At 34.2% G+C, this 24,650-nt stretch overlaps 1 protein-coding gene, 1 long non-coding RNA gene and 1 other non-coding gene across 3 annotated transcripts; 2 read left to right on the forward strand and 1 right to left on the reverse strand.

Moving 5' to 3' along the window:
• Nucleotides 1-3,282: 3,282 nt before the first annotated feature.
• TRNAN-GUU (transfer RNA asparagine (anticodon GUU)) lies at nucleotides 3,283-3,354 on the reverse strand. The gene has a single exon. It is a non-coding gene; the product is annotated as a tRNA-Asn (tRNA).
• A 309-nt stretch (nucleotides 3,355-3,663) lies between these two features.
• Nucleotides 3,664-17,616, forward strand: LOC108467040 (protein TIC 214). The gene is given in 46 exon segments (XM_053023698.1): nucleotides 3,664-3,757; nucleotides 3,760-3,909; nucleotides 3,912-3,980; nucleotides 3,983-4,003; nucleotides 4,006-4,059; nucleotides 4,062-4,359; nucleotides 4,361-4,429; nucleotides 4,431-4,525; nucleotides 4,528-4,588; nucleotides 4,590-4,702; nucleotides 4,705-4,941; nucleotides 4,944-5,227; nucleotides 5,229-5,550; nucleotides 5,553-5,690; nucleotides 5,693-6,004; nucleotides 6,007-6,042; nucleotides 6,045-6,143; nucleotides 6,146-6,277; nucleotides 6,280-6,297; nucleotides 6,300-6,332; nucleotides 6,335-6,376; nucleotides 6,379-6,448; nucleotides 6,450-6,543; nucleotides 6,545-6,617; nucleotides 6,620-6,663; nucleotides 6,665-6,797; nucleotides 6,800-6,892; nucleotides 6,895-6,958; nucleotides 6,960-7,114; nucleotides 7,117-7,140; nucleotides 7,143-7,466; nucleotides 7,469-7,588; nucleotides 7,591-7,661; nucleotides 7,664-8,317; nucleotides 16,598-16,682; nucleotides 16,733-16,849; nucleotides 16,852-16,984; nucleotides 16,986-17,038; nucleotides 17,041-17,055; nucleotides 17,058-17,084; nucleotides 17,087-17,179; nucleotides 17,182-17,233; nucleotides 17,235-17,371; nucleotides 17,374-17,463; nucleotides 17,466-17,564; nucleotides 17,567-17,616. Coding segments are annotated over 46 exon segments (5,547 nt in total).
• Nucleotides 17,617-20,979: 3,363 nt separating this feature from the next.
• On the forward strand, nucleotides 20,980-22,811 carry LOC128286460 (uncharacterized). Its single transcript, XR_008277037.1, has 2 exons — nucleotides 20,980-21,194; nucleotides 22,409-22,811. It is a non-coding gene; the product is annotated as an uncharacterized LOC128286460 (long non-coding RNA).
• The last annotated feature ends 1,839 nt before the right edge of the window (nucleotides 22,812-24,650 follow it).

A 24,650-nucleotide genomic window follows, 5' to 3' on the forward strand; every position in this document is an offset into this window, starting at 1 on the left:
TATGATCCGATCGATTGCGTAAAGCTCACGGTAGCAACGGAACCGGGGAAAGTATATAGAAAAGACAGTTCTTTTCTTTCTATTATATTAGTATTTTCTATTCTATTTTTTCTATTCTATTAGTATTAGAGTATTAGATTAGTATTCTATTCTATTAGTATTAGATTAGTATTAGTTAGTGATCCCGGCTCAGTGAATCCTTTCTTCCGTGATTAACTGTTGGCACCAGTCCTAGTCCTACATTCCATTTTGTTTCTGTGGACCGAGGAGAAAAGGGGCTCAGCGGGAAGAGGATTGTACCATGAGAGAAGCAAGGAGGTCAACCTCTTTCAAATATACAACATGGATTCTAGCAATGCAATGGAGTTGGGCTTTCTTGCGAATCCGAATGAATCATCTTTTCCACGGAGGTAAATCCTTGCCCGCTAGGCAAGAGGATAGCAAGTTACAAATTCTGTTTCGGTAGGACATATATTTCTATTACTATGAAATTCATAAATGAAGTAATTAATCGTGGGGTTACCATTATCTTGTCTGTAGTGACGAATCTTGTATGTGTTCCTAAGAAAAGAAAAAAAATTTGTCAAAATTTCGGGGTCTTAAAGGGTCGTGGAAACACATAAGAACTCTTGAATGGAACTGGAAAAGAGATGTAACTCCAGTTCCTTCGGAAAAGGTAAGATCTTTGGTGCAAGAAGAAGGGGCTAATCCGTATCATATTGACTTGGTTCTGATTTCTCTATTTTTTTAAGAATACTGCTTCTCCTACTCGTTTCGAATAGAACATGCTGAGGCAAACCTTCTTCATGTAAAACCTGCTCGATTTAGATCGAGAGAATCGTACGGTTTTATGAAACCATGTGGATATGGCTCGAATCCGTAGTCAATCCTATTTCTGATAGGAGCAGTTGACAATTGAATCCAACTTTTTCCATTATTTTTGTATCCGTAATAGTGCGAAAGGAAAGCCTGGCTCCAAGTTGTTCAAGAATAGTGGCGTTGTTGAGTTTCTCAATCCTTTGACTTAGGATTAGTCAGTTCTATTTCTTGATCGGGGCAGGGAAGGGATATAACTCAGCGGTAGAGTGTCACCTTGACGTGGTGGAAGTCATCGATTCGAGCCTCGATTATCCCTAAACCCAATATGAGTTTTCTATTTTGCCTTGCCCTCACCGTGATCGAATAAGAATGGATAAGAGGCTCATGAGATTGACGTGAGGGGGTAGGGATGGCTATATTTCGGGAGCGAACTCTAGGCGAATATGAAGCGCATGGATACAAGTTATGCCTTGGAATGAAAGACAATTCGAACCGGCTTTGTCTACGAACAAGGAAGCTATAAGTAATGCAACTATGAATCTCATGGAGTGTTCGATCCTGGCTCAGATGAACGCCGGCGGCATGCTTAACACATGCAAGTCGACGGAAGTGGTGTTTCCATGGCGGATGGGTGAGTAACGTGTACGAACTCGCCTTGGGAGGGGAACAACAGCTAGAAACGGCCGCTAATACCCCATAGGCTGAGGAGCAAAGGAGGAATCCGCCGAGGAGGGGCTCGCGTCTGATTAGCTAGTTGGTGAGGCTATAGCTTACCAAGGCGATGATCGATGAGTCTGGTCCGAGAGGATGATCACCACACTGGGGTCGAGACACGGCCCGAGACTCTACGGGAGGCAGCGGGGGGAATTTTCTACAATGGGCGAAAGTCCGACGAGCAATGCCGCGTGGAGGTAGAAGGCCCACGGTCGTGAACTTCTTTTCCTAAAAGAAGCAATGACGATATCTGGGGAATAAGCATCGGCTAACTCGTGCCAGCAGCAGCGATAATCTGAGAGGATGCAAGCGTTATTCGGATTGATTGGGCGTAAAGCGTCGTAGGTTGCTTTTAAGTCCGCCGTCAAATCCTGTGGCTCAACCACGACGGTGGTGGAAACTACCAAGTTGGAGTACAAAGAGGCGAAGGAATTTTGGTGGAGCGGTGAAATGCGTAGAGATCGAAAAGAACACCAACGGCGAAAGCACTCTCTGCTGGTGACATCGACATCGAGATACGAAAGCTAGGGGAGCGAATGGGATTAGATACCCAAGAGTCCTAGCCGTAAACGATGGATACTAGGCGCTGTGTGTATCGACTGCAAAGGTCTTTGTAGCTAACACGTTAAGTATCCCGCCTGGGAGTACGTTCGCAAAAATGAAACTCAAAGGAATTGACGGGGCCGTACAAGCGGTGGAGCATGTGGTTTAATTTGATGCAAAGCAAAGAACCTTACTGTGGCTTGACATGTCGCAAATCCTCTTGAAAGAGAGGGTGCCTTGAACGCGGACACGGTGGTGCATGGTCGCTCGTCACGTGCCGTAAGGTGTTGGGTTAAGTCCCGCAACGAGCACAACCCTCGTGTTTAGTTTCCACCGTTGAGTTTGGAAAAGGTCGTCTTATTCAAAACCCCAATTATGAAATCCTCTCTCCCACTTCACACCTCGGACGCACCGTTCTTATAGAGAAAAGGCACTTTCACATCTTCTTAACCCAAAATGGTGGGGAGAGGAAAGGTTCCTTTTTTAGGGTACTCACAGGAACAGATCCAAAGGAGATGAGGTAGGACACAGAGCTCGGAGGATTAGAGCACGTGACTCACGAACCACGGTGTCGGGGTTCAATCCTCCTCGCCCACAACCGCCCAAAAGGAAGGACCTTTCCCTCCTGGGGTAGGAAAATCATGATCGGGATAGCGGACCCAAACCTATGGAACTTGGGCGTGGGTCTTTTGCGAAATGGAGTGGCCTTTTTATTATTTATCATATATTTACTTTTGTATTTTATATTTATTTATAGTATTACTCGCCAAAGCAAAATAAAATAAGCATATTTTTTTGTTTTACTCCCGTAACTCTTCCTCGGCCGAGCTTGGGCGAAATAGCGAGCAAGTACAAGTATTAGTAGCATAGAAAAATGCGCCCTCGTCATTAAATTAATGTGTTTGCTCATGTAATTGTGGCCTCTCGGAGAATCGATGATCGCATCTTTAAAGCATTTGCTAGTACTAGTACATCGAGAATTCTTAATTGGTGGTTGTAAATAGCCCCGGACTATCGAACAAAGGATTATCCGGACACCTACACCGAGGTATTGACGGTGATTCTCAAATATCGCGAGCAATGTGATACGATGAGGTAGAATGCAATAGAAACAAAGACACGAGGAACGGGTTACCCGCTCTTAACGGCCAAAGCGAACCCTTTCATTCTGACATTCTGAATTCTTTAATTCGGAATGAATCAAATCTCCTCAAGTAGGATTTGAACCTATGACCAGTCAATTAACAATTGACCGCTCTACCACTGAGCTACTGAGGAACAACGAGAGATTAGATCTCATAGAGTTCAATTCCCGTTCTCAACCCATGACCAATATGAACTTGAAGTTTCATTCGTAACCCCCGGAACTTCTTTGTAGTGGCTCCATTCCATGCCTCATTTCATAGGGAACCTCAAAGTGTCTCTATTTCATTATATTCCATCCAGATCCCAATTCCATTTTTATATTGTCATTGACATGACATAAGAGATGTCGGTTCTAGTCTATCTTTTCTATTTCTATATATGTATATGGAAAGTTCAAAATCATCATATAATAATCCGAAATAGAAAAGAAAAAGGAGGTTAATGATGATTTTAAAATCTTTTATACCGAGGAATCTAATATCCTTATACATGACGATAATCAATTCGATTGTTATGGTGGGACTCTATTATGGATTTCGACCACACTATCCATAGGTCCCTCTTATATCTTCCTTCTACGAGCTCGGTTTATGGAAGAAGGAGAAGAAGGAACCGAGAAGAGAGTATCGGCAACAACCGGGTTTATTGCAAGCCGACTCATGATGTTCATATCAATCTACTATGTACCTCGCATTTAGCATTGGGTAAACCTCATACAATAACTGTCCTAGCTCTATCGTATCTTTTGTTTCATTTCTTCCAAACAATCACAAAGACTTTTTTATCATAGACGTCCTACCGTAAATTCAATGCGTAATCTTAGCATTCAATGTGTATTCTGAATAATCTCATTATTCAATTATTCAACCATTTCATTTTACCAAGTTCAATGTTAGCTAGATTAGTTAACATCTATATGTTTCAATGCAACAACAATATGTTATTTGTAACAAGTAGTTTTTTTCGTTGGTTAATTGGTCATATTTTATTGATGAAATGGGTTGGGTTGGTATTAGTCTGGATACAACAAAATAATTTAATTAGGTCTAATGTACTTATTCGATCTAATAAGTATCTTGTATCGAAATTTAGAAATTCTATGGCTCGAATCTTTAGTATTCATTATTTATTACCGTGTTTACTATTTAGGCAGAATACCGTCACCCATTCTAACTAAGAAACCGAAAGGAATTTCGAACCGGAAGAAGTGGGGAAAGTGAGGAAGAAAGAAACATAGAAATAGAAACTATTTCGACGGGAGGGCTAACGAAATGGGGGACCGAAGAAAATACTTCTTCTTCCTTTTTGAGCAAGAGGTGGATCCGAGCAAAATCGACGAAATAGAAAAGCTACGAGTGGCTGGAAAGAAAAAAAATAAAGGGCGAACTCCACTTTCGTTTTAAAGAGACATACTATAAAAATAGACCGGTTTATGAAGCTTCTTATCTGGATGGGAATCAAGAAAGTTTGAAGTTTGAAATATTAAAAAAAAAGAAGATAAATATTTATTATGGATTGAAAAACCTCTTGTGACACTTCTTTTTGATTCTAAATGATGGAATCGACCTTTACGATATATAAAAAATGACCGGGTTGAAAATGCTATAAAAAATGAAATGTCACAATATTTTTTTTATACATGTCAAAGTGATGGAAAAGAAAAAATATCTTTTACGTATCCACCAAGTTTAGCAACTTTTGGGGAAATGATACAAAAAAAATATATTTTTTCACACCAGAAAAATGGTTTTCTGATGAATTGTATACTGATTGGAGTTTTATCAATGAACTAAAAAGAAGAAATTTGAGTGAGGAGTTTATAAAAAGAGTCGAATCTTTAGATAAGGGATCTTTTGATCTGGACATACTTGAAAAACGGACTCGATTCTCTAATAATGAAACTAAACGAGAATACTTGCCTAAACTATATGATCCTTTCTTGCATAGACCCTACCGCGGAAGAATCAAAAAATGGGGTTCTCCTTTAAGCATAAATCAAACTTATAAAAAAAAAAAACACGGATCCATTTTGGATAAATAAGATTCATGCTCTACTTCTTACTACTGATTATCACGACCTTGAACAAACACTAGATACACTCAATATAAAATCACTAGCAATAGAAAAAGAACTCTCTTTATTGACATTGACAGAAGATGAACACGGAAATATCGATTTCGAGGATCGAGTCAAAATTTTTAAATTTTTATTCAATATAGTTATAACTAATCCCAACAATCAAACAATTAGAAAAAAATCTATTGGAATAAAAGAAATAAGTAAAAAAGTTCCTCGATGGTCATACAAATTAATCGACGATTTAGAACAACGGAGGGAGAAAACGAGGAAAATGTAACAGCAGAGCATGAAATTCATTCAAGAAAATCCAAGCGCATTGTGATTTTTACTAATAACCGTGCAAACGCCGATACTTATACTAATACCAAGGATGCTAATGATCCCGATCAAATGACGAAGTGGCTTTGATACGCTATTCATAACAATCGGATTTTCAGCACGACATAATAAAGGGTTCCATGCTTGCCCAAAGGCGTAAAACAATTACTTGGGAGCTGTTTCAAGAAAATGTACATTCCCCTTTTTTGGACAGAGTAGACAAACCACTCTTTTTTCTTTTGATGTTTCGGACCGCTGAAACGAATATCTCAAATTGGATATGTAAAACAAAGAATCAAAATTTCGATTATACGAAAAAAAGATCGAGAAAAAGACGAGGCCAAAAGAGAAAATACAAAAGAGAAGAGAAAATGAGGATAGAAATAGCGAAGCTTGGGATAGTCTTTTACTTGCTCAAGTAATAAGGGCTCCGTGTTAATAACCCAATCAATTCTTAGAAAATATATTATATTACCTTCACTAATAATAGTTAAAAACATTACCCGTATGTTATTATTTCAATTTCTGAGTGGTGCGAGGATTTAACGGATTGGAATCGAGAAATGCATGTTAAATGCACTTATAATGGTGTTCAATTATCCAAATAGAATTTCCAAAAAGCGGTTAATGACGATATTCAGATAAAGATCCTATTTCCTTTTGCACGAAACCTTGGCACGATTTAAACTACAACCCTCTCATAAAGATCCAATGAAAAAAAGAAAGGTCAAAAGAATGATTTTTGCTTTTTAACAGTTTAGGAATGGAAACTGAATTACCTTTCGCTTTCCTCGAAAGCGCGTTCATTTTTGAGCCTATTTTAAAGAACTAAAAAAATAAAAAAATGGAAAGCGACATGTTTTATAGCTTTAACAATTTTAAAAGAAAAAACTAAATTGTTTTGAAAAGCTTCAAAAGAAACAAAAAAAATGGATCACTCAAAGCATTCTATTTCTAAAAGGAATAATAAAAGAACTTTCAAAAATAAATCCAATTCCATTTTTGGGTTGAGAGAACCATATAAATTAGGCGAAACTAAAAGGATTCGATAATCGGAATAAGATGATTCACAAATCATCCCTTCAAATTCAATCTATGGCGTGGACAAATTATTCATTAACCGAAAAAAATAAAAGATCGACTAAGAGAACAAACACAATCAAAAATCAAATACAAAAATTCTAATTATAAAAGACAAGAAAAATGAATTTCTAACTCAAGAAATAAATAGCAGTTCTAACAAAATAAGTTATCGGGATAAAATATTAGAATCATCAAAAAATTTTGGCAAATAGTAAAAAGAAGAAATATTCGATTAATCCGAAAATTCTATTTTTTATAAATTTTTCATTGAAAAGATATACATGGATATTCTTCTATATATCATTAATATTCCAAGAACCAATACCCAACTTTTTCTTGAATCAACAAAAAAAATGATTGAGAACTTCATTCACAATAATGAAGCAAATCAAGAAAGAATTAATAAAACAACTAAAATACAACTCATTTCATTTCAACTATAAAACCTCACTTTCTTCACTTTCTAATATTAGTATTAGAAATAAAAATGAAAAAGCTTTTTGTGACTTATCCTCCCTCTCACAAGCATATGTATTTTACAAATTATCACAAACCCAAGTTATTAGTTTTTATAAATTCAAACCTATCCTTCAATATCATGGAACATCTCTTTTCTTAAAATGAAATAAAAGATTATTTTGAAGAACGGGAGTATCTCATTCCAGATTAAGACATCATTATGGGTTAAGACAGAAAATTGTTTGGCATTCGGAATGAATGAATGGAAAAAGCTGGTTAAGGAGTCGTTATCAATACGATTTAGTTCGAATAGATGGCTAAAATTAGTACCGGGACAATGGCAAAATAGAGTCAATCAACACTATCTGGCTCAAAATAAAGATTTAACAAAATGGGATTCAGATGAAAAAGAAAGATTAATTCATTACGAAAGAAAAATGATTTTCAAGCGAACTCATTACTAACTCAAGAACATAAACTGAATCAAGAACAAAAATATAAAAAAAATCTAATTTTAAAAAACACTATGGATATGATTTTTTATTATATAAATCTATTAATTATCAAGATAAGAGGGACCCGTATACTTATGGATCACCATTCCAAGTAAATAAGAGGGAAGAGAGTTCTTATCATTACAACATGGATAAACAAATTTTTTTTGATACACTGAGGGATATCCCCATCCATAATTATCTAGGAGAAGGCGATATCCTAGATGCTATGGGGAATTTTTCGCACAGAAAGTTTTTTAATTGGAGAATTCTTGATTTTTGTTTTAGAAATAAGGTCGATATTGAGTCCTGGGTCGATACCAGTACCAATAGTAAGAAAAATATTAAGACTGTGGTTAAGAATTATCAAATAATTGATAAAATGGACCTTTTTTATTTCACAATTTATCAAGATCAAGAAAGCAACCCATCCAATAAAAAAGGAAGCCATTTTGATTGGATGGGACTGAATGAAGAAATACTAAGTCATCCTATACCGAATCTAGAACTTTGGTTCTTCCTGAATTTGTCTTTGCTATATAATGCATATAAGGTTAAACCATGGATCATACCAATAAAATTACTTCTTTTCAATTTTAATGGAAATAGGAACATTAATAAAAATATTATTGAAAATAAAAAAGGGACTCTGTAACACCCCGTACCAGAGACCGTTGCCGGAGTCGAACACGAGGTGTTAACGGACTTAATTCATTAATTAAACAGCTCATACAATTCATTTTAAAATTTCCAGACAAGCTGGCTAACTGCATCACAGTCGCTTTAAAAATCATATATCGAGTTACAAAACTCGAAATCCAATTCCGTAAATTTTTCCTGAAACTAGACTCATATATATATCTACTAATTTTTTCTAGAATTTTGGTTGGGCCAATTAGTACAGTTTATTAGTTAAAGTCTCCCCTGTTTCAGGGTTCAACTACTCTGACCTCTGTGTATTACGAATCAGATATCTCCCTGTACAGAGTTTCAATGACTATGACGTTTGTCTCTAATAAAACTAGACTCAATAAGAAATCTGTACATATAAAGCGTGACTTCTAATTATCTTTGTAAAATTTATGGTGAATTTCCAAAGTCAGAACAGGGGATCCAGAAATCGCTCTGGCCCTATTTTACAAAAATTTAAACATCTCATAAAATATAGCTCATATACCTGTTTTGCTTATTCCATATGAAAATAGACTCATCAAGCTTCGATTCCATAACTTATTCATTATTTAAATCCATTTCTACTATTTTTAGTGATTTTTCAAACTCACATCACTGCTGCTGTCTGAATCTATTTTATGGTAAATTTTACTTATTTCATGGTTTCCATGGATTAGCTAGCAATTTGACATACATAATACCAAATATGATCATGATTAGCCATTCCAATGGCTAATCATTACCAAGCATTTCTATTTCCATACCACTCAATAACCATATCATAAGACCATATATACAAAATGATTATAATGCTATACATGCCATACTCAAAATATACAAGCCATTATGCCAAGATGGTATACGGATAGTGTGGCGTGCCTCCGACCGTTTCCGATTTCGAGCTGGCTTGTCAACACTACAAGGAATGAAAAGGAGGAGTAAGCATAAATGCTTAGTAAGCTCACATGCAAATAGCAAGTAACATAACCATATAAGCAAATATAAAACATCATTTGCATAATCATCACCAAGACATTCATATCACCTTTTCATTTATCATCTTACCATATTGTTGTTATATCGAGTTTTCAACCCGAGGGTTAAGTACATACCTGTTCAAAGTATCCATTTCACAACACATACCAATACGTCCCTTTCATCTTGAGTATTCCTCCATTTGAGTAGAACTTTACCCGTTGAACACATCGGAATATAATTCGGATACATGGAAAGTTTGCACATAAGTGCCACATATGTAGCCAAGCTACCATGTAACCCGCCCATAAGTGAACTCGGACTCAACTCAACGAGCTCGGCGTTCGCATCCATAAGTGAACTCGGACTCAACTCAACGAGTTCGGATGCCTAGTTACATCTCACGAACTCGGACTCAACTCAACGAGTTCGGACATTCGCATCCATAAGTGAACTCGGACTCAACTCAACGAGTTCGGATGCTCAACCATCCTAGTGACATGTCACTTGTATCCTAATCTATTCCTAAGGTTCAAACGGGCTTTTTCCTCGAACACTTATCCTTGCCGTCTTCCGTGGAATGCCAAATCAATACTCAGTAACAATTATATTTAACAAATAATACACTTAATTTGCATTTTATTCAAAATAACCACAAAGCATATATTTCATGATAAAATCAGCATATCATATATTTCACATCAATAACTTAAAATAACCATTATGCTACATTATTTACACATGAACTTACCTCGTATGCTAAAATGGCTATTTTACCATTTAAATCCACAACTTGGTATTTTCCCATTTTAGCCCGAATTTCAGTTTTCCTTGCTCTATCATTTAAAATATAGTCTAATTAGGACTCACATTATTCAAATTGACCCAAAATCATATTTTGGAAAAATTACAATTTTGCCCTAAACTTTTGCATATTTACACTTTTGCCCCAAAGCTCGTAAATTAAAATTCAGCCTATTTTCTTATGTTTTATGACATGCTGATCATTTTTCCTTCTATGGCAACATCAAATTCTCACTCTAACATGTACTTATGACTATTAGGTATTTTTACCGATTAAGCCCTTTTGCTCGTTTTCACTTAAAACCGAGTAGCACAAGTTGTCTAACATAATTTAAAACCTCATATTCTATCATAAAACACCAAAATACACAAATTTCACCTATGGGTATTTTTCCAAATATAAACCTAGGTTAAATTATTGCTAGCATAAGCTAAATCGAGCTACCGGGACTCTAAAAACGTAAAAATCATTAAAAACGAGGGTAGAACGGACTTACAATTGAGCTTGGAAGCTTGAAAAACCCTAGCCATAGTTTCTCCTTGCTATATTCGGCCATGGGGTTGAAGATGAGCAAAATTGGCTTTTAATTTTGTATTTTAATTCATTTTACCCCTAAATGACCAAAATGCCCTTACTACTAAACTTTCCAAAAATTCCATCCATGTCCAATTTTTGTCCATAGACTTAGAAATTGGTAAAATTACTCTTTAAGACCTCCTAATTAATATTTCAAAACAATTTCATACAAGAAACTTCTAGAATGCAAGTTTTGCAAATTATTCGATTTAGTCCCTAATTTCAATTTAAGCACTTTATGCATAAAATTTCTTCACGAAATTTTCACACAATCATGCAATCATATCATAGACCTTAAAATAATCATAAAATAATTATTTCTATCTCGTATTTTGTGGTCACGAAGCCACTATTCGACTAGGCCCAAAATCGGGATATTACAACTCTCCCCCTTCGGATTTTCGCCCCAAAATCTTACCGAAAGCAGTCTTCACTTTTAATCTCATATTCGGTGCCGAAGAACTTGCACTTAGATTGTACCTCCAATACATCTCTTCAATTTCTCATATGATCTAAAAGCTTACAGTCTCAACTCTCAACTGTTCTTAAACTTTCAACCCTTCTCAGTTTCCCATGATATCATGACATAAAACCCGGATCTCAACTTGATTTAATGGAGACCAGAATTCCAAGAAATCCAACAATCAAAGAGACCTGAAATTCCATGGATCTGATGAGTAGGAATTCATTCAATACAGATATGACTTGTAGATCTCGCCAAACATTTAATAATAGGATACATCACATTTTCCTCTTTCCGCCATAGAAATGATTCTGATATGGCCTCAAGAATAATCCTTCTCATTTCCATCCCAATATCAACACTGACAGGGATAATTTTGATAGATCCCAATGCTCGGCTTTAACCCCTTTAACAACTCCGATTTTATGTAACATCGATGCTCTAAACTATCACATTACCTCACCGTCTTGAAACACATCACAATTCATACAACAATACATTCTTGAAAGTCGAAAGTCTTTGCTCAATGTAGACTAGTCTAGTTCGACGCTTGCTACCAATATTCTCATCTATCCGAACTCACAACATGTAATAAACTTTTCAGCTTTCACAAGATGGAAACCTTATCATTCGTAGTGACTTAAACTAATATCCAACTCTTTTCTAATAAATATACACTTCTCGTTCAAACTATTTACTCTTTTATCCGTACAAAATGAAATTCTATTATCAGACTTGGGAAAAATAATCCTGACATAATTGTCACATGAAATCTTTCAAATAAATAATTTACCATACCGACTAAAACTCGCACTTTTATCACCTATGCCTTTACTGATGTCAAATCCTTACACAGAAATTAGAAAAAATCCCAATACTAAAATTACCACATTACCAAGATCAAATTAGAAGTATAGTCATATTTGACATGATTATCACGACGCGAAGAACCCACTTGAACATGAGTTGTAATTGACAAACTATGGAACAAAGATAACAAGAAAACCGAATAAAGAAATCCAAGATAGAAAACCCGGAATAAAGAAATCCGAATAAAGAGATCCAGGATAAAGAAACCCAAGATACGATACTATGCCAGAGAATCGAAAACCAAACTCATAGAGAAAATACGGAATACCCCGATAATTCTTCAAAGAAAGAAAGTCCAGAAGAAAACATCATTTAATCCCACTGAAATCAAATATAACAAGATCAATATATCTTCCCATACATATATATTAGATGAAGCATCAAGTAGAAGAAACAGAATCATAATATCATACGTATTCTCTCATCAATTCTTATCGATTTAAATGAAATAGAATACCCGATGAAATAGAGCAATATAAATTATAAACTAGTCGACTACCAATGCTTTCATCCAACACCTAATTAGAAGACATTCCCATATAACAAGAATTTATTCGAAGATCAATAGCCATAGAAATATTTTTGAGAACAAGTAAACACATAGAACATCTCAAAAGAGATCGCTAAATCTGTCCGATCATAATCATCACACTCGGATAGTTCACATTTCAATTATCATTTCCCCAACTAGTTCTGCGTCACAAATTTCATATTAAACCATTCACTAAAGAAGGCCGATTCTGAATAAATTTGATTTACACTTTTCTCGACCTTGCACCGAGTAATTCGGTTTACCAAGGAGAATTCCTTTTCTAATCGGGACGATGCATAACTCCAATAATTTTTACGTTAATCCGATACTTTCTTGGCTCGACTTTACTTATCAGCTCATTTTCAATCTCTAATCATACTTATAATTATTCTATCACTTTGTACTCTTTGGGTTCTCAACCGAAACTTATTCAATACAAATCTCATGAAATTCCATTATAAGTACCACTTGATGAGGGGAGGGTTGTAGGACCTCGACTCGACTTTCTTATACATACACATATGACACAACTTCCATCATCAAAATCATGTCATTCATTCATGTTGGCTTACACCAATTTTCCTATTGTCCCATTTAGACAATATACTTATGCATACATTCTATGTTTTCTAGACACTTTACTTATCCATTCATTTAATTAAATTAATTCATGCTCATGACATTATATAAGGCCAAACAAACATAGATATTTGCATCACAATCACAACTTTCATTTCGTGCATCATCATGTACATATCATTACAATCATACAATTCATCCAACAATTTAACATAGATAAGTTCATTTCATTATAATCCTTTATCTCATAAAAAATTGTATATCATTAACATTCATCAACATTCAACGTCCAATCAAGACAAGGACATTTTCATTCGTATTGTGATATTATGACCTTTATTCATACCTCTACTACTTTCTATTTATTCCGTTCATCTTATCAAGTAAGCCACATACACTACATCGTATGAGCATTAAGCAAATATGGATATTTATCACAACATGAACTTTCATCTCACATATTATCACATATGTATCATAAACTTTTATTCATACTTTTCTGAACCGAGACTTATCATAATCATAATTTTACTCAAATATCTTCACATAACATTGAACATGGTCGGCATTTCGGTTGGAGAGTACCTGTCTAAATAAGACGGTACTTATACGCGTCGGAAGACATCACACTATCACGCATCGCTGGCATGTACAACTAAACTTTTACACATGCTAGGTTAGTCCGAGAACCGACTAAACCTGCTCTGATACCACTAAATGTAACACCCGTGCACGAGACCGTTGTTTGAGTCGAACACGAGGTGTTAACAGACTTAATTCATTAATTAAACAGCTCATACAATTCATTTTAAAATTTCCAGACAAGCTGGCTAATTGCATCACAGTCGCTTTAAAATCATATCTCGAGTTACAAAACTCAAATCCAATTCGTAAATTTTTCCTGAAACTAGACTCATATATATATCTACTAATTTTTTTCTAGAATTTTTGGTTGGGCCAATTAGTACAGTTTATTAGTTAAAGTCTCCCCTGTTTCAGGGTTCAACTACTCTGACCTCTGTGTATTACGAATCAGATATCTCCCTGTACAGAGCTTCAATGACTATGACGTTTGTTTCTAATAAAACTAGACTCAATAATAAATCTGTACATATAAAGCGTGACTTCTAATTATCTTTGTAAAATTTATGGTGAATTTCCAAAGTCAGAACAGGGGATCCAGAAATCGCTCTGGCCCTGATTTACAAAAATTTAAACATCTCATAAAATATAGCTCATATACCTGTTTCGCTTATTCCATATGAAAATAGACTCATCAAGCTTCGATTCCATAACTTATTCATTATTTAATTCCATTTCTACTATTTTTAGTGATTTTTCAAACTCACATCACTGCTGCTGTCTGAATCTATTTTATGGTAAATTTTACCTATTTCATGGTTTCCATGGATTAGCTAGCAATTTGACATACATAATACCAAATATGATCATGATTAGCCATTCCAATGGCTAATCATTACCAAGCATTTCTATTTCCATACCACTCAATAACCATATCATAAGACCATATATACAAAATGATTATAATGCTATACATGCCATACTCAAAATATACAAGCCATTATGCCAAGATGGTATACGGATAGTGTGGCGTGCCTCCGACCGTTTCCGATTTCCGAGCTGGCTTGTCAACACTACAAGGAATGAAAAGGAGGAGTAAGCATAAATGCTTAGTAAGCTCACATGCAAATAGCAAGTAACATAACCATATAAGCAAATATAAAACATCATTTGCATAATCATCACCAAGACATTCATATCACCTTTTCATTTATCATCTTACCATATTGTTGTTATATCGAGTTTTCAACCCGAGGTTAAGTACATACCTGTTCAAAGTATCCATTTCACAACACATACCAATACGTCCCTTTCATCTTGAGTATTCCTCCATTTGAGTAGAACTTTACCCGTTGAACACATCGAATATAATTCGGATACATGGAAAGTTTGCACATAAGTGCCACATATGTAGCCAAGCTACCATGTAACCCGCCCATAAGTGAACTCGGACTCAACTCAACGAGCTCGGGCGTTCGCATCCATAAGTGAACTCGGACTCAACTCAACGAGTTCGGATGCCTAGTTACATCTCACGAACTCGGACTCAACTCAACGAGTTCGGACATTCGCATCCATAAGTGAACTCGGACTCAACTCAACGAGTTCGGATGCTCAACCATCCTAGTGACATGTCACTTGTATCCTAATCTATTCCTAAGGTTCAAGCGGGCTTTTTCCTCGAACACTTATCCTTGCCGTCTTCACGAGAATGCCAAATCAATACTCGGTAACAATTATATTTAACAAATAATACACTTAATTTGCATTTTATTCGAAAATAACCACAAAGCATATATTTCATGATAAAAATCAGCATATCATATATTTAACATCAATAACTTAAAAATAACCATTACTGCTACATTATTTACACATGAACTTACCTCGTATGCGAAAATGGCTATTTTTACCATTTCGTCCACAACTTGGTATTTTCCCCATTTTAGCCCGAATTTCAGTTTTCCTTGCTCTATCATTTAAAATATAGTCTAATTAGGACTCACATTATTCAAATTGACCCAAAATCATATTTTGGAAAAATTACAATTTTGCCCTTAAACTTTTGCATATTTACACTTTTGCCCCAAAGCTCGTAAATTAAAATTAAGCCTATTTTCTTATGTTTTATGACATGCTGATCATTTTTCCCTTCTATGGCAACATCAAATTCTCAGTCTAACATGTACTTATGACTATTAGGTATTTTTACCGATTAAGCCCTTTTGCTCGTTTTCACTTAAAACCGAGTAGCACAAGTTGTCTAACATAATTTAAAACCTCATATGCCATTATAAAACACCAAAATACACAAATTTCACCTATGGGTATTTTTCCAAATATAAACCTAGGTTAAATTATTGCTAGCATAAGCTAAATCGAGCTCTTGGGACTCCAAAACGTAAAATCATTAAAAGCGAGGGTAGAACGGACTTACAATCGAGCTTGGAAGCTTGAAAACCCTAGCCATGGCTTCTCCTTGCTATATTCGGCCATGGGGTTGAAGATGAGCAAAATTGGCTTTTAATTTTATATTTTAATTCATTTTACCCTAAATGACCAAAATGCCCTTACTACTAAACTTTCCAAAATTCCATCCATGTCCAATTTTGTCCATAGACTTAGAAATTGGTAAAATTACTCTTTAAGACCTCCTAATTAATATTTCAAAACAATTTCATACTAGAAACTTCTAGAATGCAAGTTTTGCAAATTATTCGATTTAGTCCCTAATTTCAATTTAAGCACTTTATGCATAAAATTTCTTCACGAAATTTTCACACAATCATGCAATCATATCATAGACCTTAAAATAATCATAAAATAATTATTTCTATCTCGTATTTTGTGGTCACGAAGCCACTATTCCGACTAGGCCCAAAATCAGGATATTACAGACTCCCTTATAGCACCAAACGAAAAATAAATTATTGGATTAGAGAATCGAAATCAAGAAGAAAAAGAACCCATAGGTGAAGGGGGTCTTGTATCAGATGCACAAAAACAAGAAAAGAACCCATAGGTGAAGGGGGTCTTGTATCAGATGCACAAAAACAAGGAAATTTTAAATCCGTTCTCTCAAACCAAGAAAAATATGTTGAAGAAGATTATGATAAATCAGACAAAAAAAAATGTAGAAAGAAAAGCAATACAAAAGCAACACGGAAGCAGAGCTTGATTTCTTCCTAAAAAGGTATTTGCATTTTCAATTGAGATGGGATGATTCTTTAAATCAAAGAATAATCAATAATATCAAAGTATATTGCCTCCTGCTTAGTGATAAATCCAAACGAAATTGTTATATCCTCTATTCAACGGGGAGAAATGAATCGGATATTTTGATGATTCGAAGGATTTAACTCTTAGAGAATTGATGGAAAAGGAATATTGATTATCGATCCGGTTAAATGCATCGGTAAAAATGATGGACAATTTATTCTATATCAAACTATAAGTATTTTGTTGGTTCATAAAATAAACACCAAATTAATCAAAGATACCAAGAAAAAACTATATTGATAAAAATCATTTTATGAATTTATTGCAAGACATCAAAAGATGATTGAAAATAAAGACAAAAATCATTATGATTTGTTTGTTCCTGAAAATATTTTATCCCCTAACCACCGGCGAGAATTGCGAATTCAAATTTCTTTCAATTCGTGGATAAAAATGGTATGCATAGAAATGCGATATTTTAAATAATGTAAAAACTATGGTCAAGTTTTGACTAAAACAAACATCTTGATAGTGATAAAAGAAACTAATTAAATTAAAGTTCTTTCTTTGGCCCAATTATCGATTAGAAGATTTAGCTTGTATGAATCGATATTGGTTTAATACTAATAACGGCAATCGTTTGATATGATAAGGATCCGTATGTATCCGCGTCTGAAAATTCGTTAATGGTATATTTTAATGGTACGTTTTCCCTATATTATGTATGTATCGTCTTTGGGTATATGAAAACAAATAGATGGTCACAAGGATTGTCTTACATTTTATTCGATACACGATACTAATTTAATGGCATACATATCAATTAGATCGACAAATGAATCAACAAAATCCTCTTATTTGAACTCTAAAATTTTCTCTTTTGTAGAAATCTCTCACTCTTTTGTATCCCTATACTGAATCAAATCGAAACCGGATTGATTAATTTTATTTGAAAACAAATGATAAAGTTCATAACGAACTTAAAATCATCGTGTATATCAAAATGATTGGTATTATTATTCTTGATCAAGAAAATTCATATTCAAAAAAGGGGAAATTTTTGGTTTTATGGTAAAAATTCATTCATCTCGCTTATTTTCAAGAAAAAAAAAAGAAAAGCAGGGGTCATTGAATTTCAAATAGTTAGTTTCACCAATAAGATACGAAGACTTACTTCACATTTGGAATTGCAAAAAAGACTATTTATCTCGAGAGGTCTACGTAAAATTCTAGGAAAACGTCAACGATCGCTATCTTATTTATCAAAGACAAATAAAATATGTTATAAAGAATTAATTGGTGAGTTGGATATTCAGAATCAAAAATCGTTAATTTGCAAATTTTGAATTAGTCAATTTATTAGATTTTCATTTTGATGTACTTGTTTTCGTTTTCAACAATTCATGTAAGAATGAATCGAGGAAAAACTTATGAATCTATCAGCTACTGAGAAAAAGACCTTATGATAGTCAATATGGAGCCTCACCACCCATCAATGCATGGTGTTCTTCGTCTCATCGTTACTCTAGATGGTGAAGATGTTGTTGATGTGAACCAATATTAGGTTATTTACAGAGGAATGGAAAAATTGCGAAAACGAACAATTATACAATATTTGCCTTATGTAACGCGTTGGGATTATTTAGCCACTATGTTCACTAAGCAATAACGTAAATGGACCGTAACAGTTGGGGAATATTCAAGTCCCCAAAAGGGCCAGCTATATCGAGTAATTATGTTGGAGTTGAGTCGTATAACTTCTCATCTATTATGGCTTGGACCTTTTATGGCGGATATTGGTGCACACCCCTTTTTCTATATTTTCGAGAAAGAGAATTAGTATATGATCTATTCAAGTCGCCACCGGTATGAGAATGATGCATAATTATTTTCAATGTCGGAGGAGTGGCGGTTGATCTACCTTACGGTGGCTAGATAAATGTTTGGATTTCGTGATTATTTTTAACAGAATTGTTGAATATCAAAAACTTATTACGCGAAATCCTATTTTTTAGAACGAGTTGAAGGGATAGGCGTTATTGGTGGAGAAGAAGCAATAAATTGGGGTTTATCCTACCCAATGCTACGAGCATCTGGAATCAAATGGGATATTCGAAAGTTGATCATTATGAGTGTTACGACGAATTTGATTAGGAAATCCAATGGCAAAAGAAGGAGATTCATTAGCTCGTTATTTAATCCGAATCGGTGAAATGACGAAATCTATAAAATAATTCAACAGCCTGGAAGGAATTCGGTGGTCCTATGAGAATTTAGAAATCCGATGCTTTGATCGAGAAGGGATCCAGAATGGAATGATTTTGAATATCGATTCATTAGTAAAAAACCTTCTCCCACATTTGAATTACCGAGACAAGAATAAAATATCATGTAGGGCATGTTTAACATGCATTTCACGTATTGTTTCAAGATATTGAAATATCATTATTTATTTGTCATGTAAACTCAATTCTTTCATTATATCACATAACATGAGAATGAGAATAACATACTTTTCAAACAGTGAAAATCATAACCACACAACATACTTTTCACAAAATTAGTTAGCTCGAAATCATTTACTTGTATAATCTATTTTGACAAATTTAGTCTCTCGTTTTAGAATACTTAAAGTATTCACATAAATCACAAATCAAATAATAATATTTTTTTAGCCATTATTAATGTTATATATATAACTTGTATCAGCCTAGACCCACACTTGAATTCGTATGACCCGATAATAATGATTTCATTTCCAAACTCTAAGAGAGAAAATCAACCCTTGAATCCTTAGTTAGATGTTAATACCATGTCAGCATATTAACATTTTTAATAATATTTTCAAATAAATGATTAAGTTGAATCACTTACTTAATCAATGGTCCCAATGATGAACACCTCTAAATGATGGAATATGGATCCGAGGTTTCAAAAAAACACTTCAAGCATGAACAAGAAATATCCTTGTTAGAATCTTTCATAAACGATAATAAAGAAAGAAATAATATAATTGGAGGATTTACCAATACTTATGTAATCTCAAGGGTAAAGAGACTCAACGATCCTTGCAATGATTCAATTAAAGAGGAGTCTCAACTAACAAATAAAATAAAATAATAAAAATGATAGATTAGAAAAGATTAACAATAAAAACTTTCAATAAAATCAAGATATGAAGTTAAATAATAAAAAGGTTGGTTACGAAATAGAGAAGGAGAAAAGAAGAAAACAGTGAAAAACTATGGTGGTCAAAAGGTGTAATTCACCTTTTCTAGGTTCAATGCATGTCACACAAGGTAGGGGTGAAGAAAATAGGCATGTTGAGGGGACAATGGAGCAAAAAGGGGATCATAAGAGTGAAAAGTGGGGGTTTAAAAAGGAAAGTTGACTAGTTAAAAGAGGAAAGAATCTTCCTTTGCATGCTAACTAGGAGTGGACAGTTATGGAAGCTTTTTCCCATACAAAAGTTGCCAAAAAAATATGTAAAGTGTGGAGACTTAAAACTAGGACCCTTAGGAAATTATTTAAGCTTCTAACCACTAAGCGAACTTACTTCCTTGTTCACAAACTACATCATTTATTTGAAAAACATGGTGTGACCTTTGCTAAGGTTTGAAGCATAATTGCATCATATAGAAAATAATGTGAGGGAAGGTATTCGAACACATATTATTAAGGTCAGCTCCACCACTACTCAATCACTATACTTGATAATTATTTATTATTAAATGAGAAAAAGATTATCTAAAAAATTCGAGCATGACCACTATCGGTTTATTAACCCAATTTCTACTAACTCGATTTTTGGGATGCGGCATCTAACCTAATAGTTAATAAATATTGAAGTTTCTGTGCTACCTAAGTTCGATTCCCCTTTACTGTATTATTTTGATTTACTATAGTTTTGTCAAAACCCTAGCAGTTGCTACCCCATGCTGTAACCTTAGGTATTTAATATATATATATATTTCTTTTCAAATTCACCTAATTAGCTTATTTGTTCATTTTCTTTATTGTCCCCCACTTCTTTCCATTTTTTTTGCCACCTCTAAGCCTAATTTCCTCACATATTTTCCTATCTTTTTCTGTCATTGTCGCTGTCCAAGTTAATAGCAATCATTGCTTTCATTTATATCACCATTACCTTCCACCTTGGCTGCTATTTTTCATATCATTGTCGCCCTTGAAGCCTTTCAATCGCAACTCTTTCCTTCCTTATCATTTATTGGTTTTGCACTTTTTCCATCACAGATCTAGAGCAGGTAGCGTAAGTATTGTTTTCATGACAAATCCACTGTTTTTTTCTTTTCTTTTCTTTTTCTTTACTATATTTTTGTTCAAAACCCTAGCATTTGTTGCCCCATGCTACAACCCTAGGCATTTAATGTATATTTCTTTTTAGTTTCGCCTAATTAGCTCATCTATTCATTTTCTATGTCATCCCCCTCTTCCTTTCTCTCATCTTCACCAATTTTATTTTCTTTTCTTCTTCTTTTGTGTCATCCTTAAGCCTAATTTCCTCCTATATTTTCCTTTCTTTTTCCATCATTGCCACCATCTAAGTGAATAGCCACCATTTCTTCCATTTTTATCATCATTGTTGTCCACACTGGCTGCTATTTTTCACATTATTGTCACCCTTGAAGTCTCTCAACCGCTCCTATTTCCTTCCTTATTTGTTGTTAGTTCTTCACTTCTTCCATCACAGATCTGGAGCGGGTAGCATAAGTATTGTTTTCATGATAGATCCAATGTCATTCTCCTTCCTTTTATTTTTAGTAATGGTCGAATATTTTTGTATAATGGTCGAATCTATCATGCCAATTTTTTTTGTGTAATATTTTTTGAAAGGCCTAGTCTAAACACCTTAGATTAGTAGTTGTGTCGAAGAATAATCCACATCTCCTATTTAATCATTAGGAGAGTAAATAACGTATAGAAATCAAATTTGATTAGTTTCTACTTGTCCCTGTTTCAGCCGAACCCAATAGGGGTGTTAAAAATAGATTCTAAACTATGTTTGTGTTTTGTGTTTAGATCTAATTGACTGATGTCTAGATTAAGGCCGTAATAGTTCTGGATTTGTGTTAGTGCATAGGATTTGTGGAAATCAGGTGTGGGTCCTAACTATTTTATGTTGCGATATTTAGTGTAAATTATTTGATTGTTCGCGAATTGGTCAAAAGTTATAGGACTCTAAAATGAAGTGGTCGATTGTGTAAGTATTTTTCATATGGGTTGATTGTGTATTTGATTAATTGGTTGGCTAAATGCATGCCATTTTGTGGCTAGTACTGTCAGTTATCTTTTCTTCATTACTACCAACTACACGTAAGTATCTATACTGTAATGTATATTGACTGCACGTACGCATGTCATTGAATGTTATCGATTTAAAGAATGTGTTTTAAGCATAACAATGATACTATTTTACAGAATGCATGTATAACATGCCATTGTAATGAATTTGCTACAGATAAAGCTTGACGTGCCACATTGTTACGTGACATATTGCATTGAATAGGTTTTGAGATTTGATGGGTGACAGAGGAGTTCCTTGGACTATCGATGGTATATCCACATTATGTGCTGACTGTAAATCTACACCTCCAGAATTTTGTTGGAGTATTGGTGACTTATCGCAACTTACTAGCACCTTTTCTACAATCCATTAGCAGTTTAACTGCATATTGTTACTGGTGGTTTATCCACATCGATCTTTGGCTCTTACTATTTTTGCTGTTTGGATGATGATTTTAGGGGAACTGTGGTTTGTAGCGAATGAATGGGTAAGGCATTTACACTATTTCACATTCGAACATGCACATGTATATATACTTTTTATTCAACTAACATGATTTATTATGCACATTGATATTCGTGGCTATGTGTCTTTTTGTGATTATTTGAATATTTGTAATACTACAGCTTATTCTGTGAAGACTCCCATTGAGCTTTTCAAAGCTCACCCTCATAATTTTATCCTTACAGGCAATCCCCAAGGTTAAAACTGAACTTGGCAATTCAGAGGTCTCGTCTAGGATTTTTGTTTAATATTATAATTTTTATTACTATTTGGGAAAGTAATAATTTTTATACAAATTGTGGCGTAGGTTCGATTTTTTAGGTTATTTGGATAATATGCATGTATTCTTGTTAAAAACTGGTTATGTTAAATAACTTGATGAACTTACACATTAGTGGATTATACACAAGTATGTAAATATGTTTTTTTTAATAATAATAAATTAAGGTCATCGCATTTTTAGAAAGTAAATTAAAAATCAAAAGTGTTTTCAAAAGTAATAAGAACTTTTATAACTAGATTTTAAACAAATTTGGCAGAAGTTAATGTAACACCCCGTACCCGGGACCGTTGCCGGAGTCGGACACGAGGGGTTTGCAGACTTAAATCACTTATTTTCACAGTCCATTTAAAAATTTCCAGACAAGCTGGTTACTGCGTCACTGTCGCCTTAAAAATCATATCTTGAGTTTCAAAACTCGAAAACCAGTTTCGTAAATTTTTCCTGAAACTAGACTCATATATCCATCTACAAATTGTTTTCTAGAATTTTTGGTTAAGCCAATTAGTACAGTTTATTAGTTAAATTCTCCCCTGTTTCAGGGTTCGACTACTCTGACCTTCACGCACTACGACTTGGATATCATCCTGTACAGGGCTTCAATACTGATGCCATTTGTTTCTATAGAAACTAGACTCAAAAAGGAATCTATGCATATATGGAATGACTTCTAATTATCCCTGGTTAATTTACAATGAATTTCCAAAGTCAGAACAGGGAATCCAGAAACCGTTCTGGACCTGTCTCACGAAAACTTAAATATCTCTTAACATACTGTTCATATGATCGTTTCATTACTTTCCTATGAAAATAGATTCATCAAGGTTCGTTTACATAATTTATTCACTATTTAATTCCATTCCTACTATTTTTAGTGATTTTTCAAATCTACATCACTGCTGCTGTCAGCATCTGCCTTTAAGGTAGACTTTACCTATTTCATAGTTTCCATGATTCAACTAGCCCTTTTAGCATAAATAGCACAAATTATGATAGTGATTAACCATTCCAATGGCCAATCCTTGCCAAGCATATCCACACCTCTCAATTACCATATCCATACTGTAACACCCCTAACTCACGTCCGTCGCCGGCGGGGTTACGAGGTATTACCGAAGAAAAACATAGTATTCGTACATTCACATAATTCTATAGATCTTATTCGTAAAATAAGATATAATAAATTATTAATCACACTGTATGCACGAATTATAATCCCCAAGTTCAAACAATTCAAATCAAATATTAAACCTTTGACTTCATAATTATTTACAATTACTACTTAACCAAATAAAACATTTCACATAGCTTACTATTCAAATCATGTACAACATTAAAATTTGATATTATAAAGAAAAATAAAATAAAACATACTTGGCAGTTCATTTAAAAACCAAACATGTCTATTTGCTAATTACAAAGCCATAAGCATTTGACCATTTTAATATAACTAATTTTAGGAACACATACCAACCACTAGTGTATTAATTTCCATATCATCTATCATTTGTAGAGTATAACCGCATAATTAAAACACCAATTATATTTTAAGAATAATTCACATCCTATAATAGCATATTAATACATCCAAATATCATAATAACTTGATATAACTCAATTGATTCATATATC

This window comes from Gossypium arboreum, chromosome 13 (genome assembly GCF_025698485.1).
Source record: "Gossypium arboreum isolate Shixiya-1 chromosome 13, ASM2569848v2, whole genome shotgun sequence".
NCBI classification, from domain to species: domain Eukaryota; kingdom Viridiplantae; phylum Streptophyta; class Magnoliopsida; order Malvales; family Malvaceae; genus Gossypium; species Gossypium arboreum.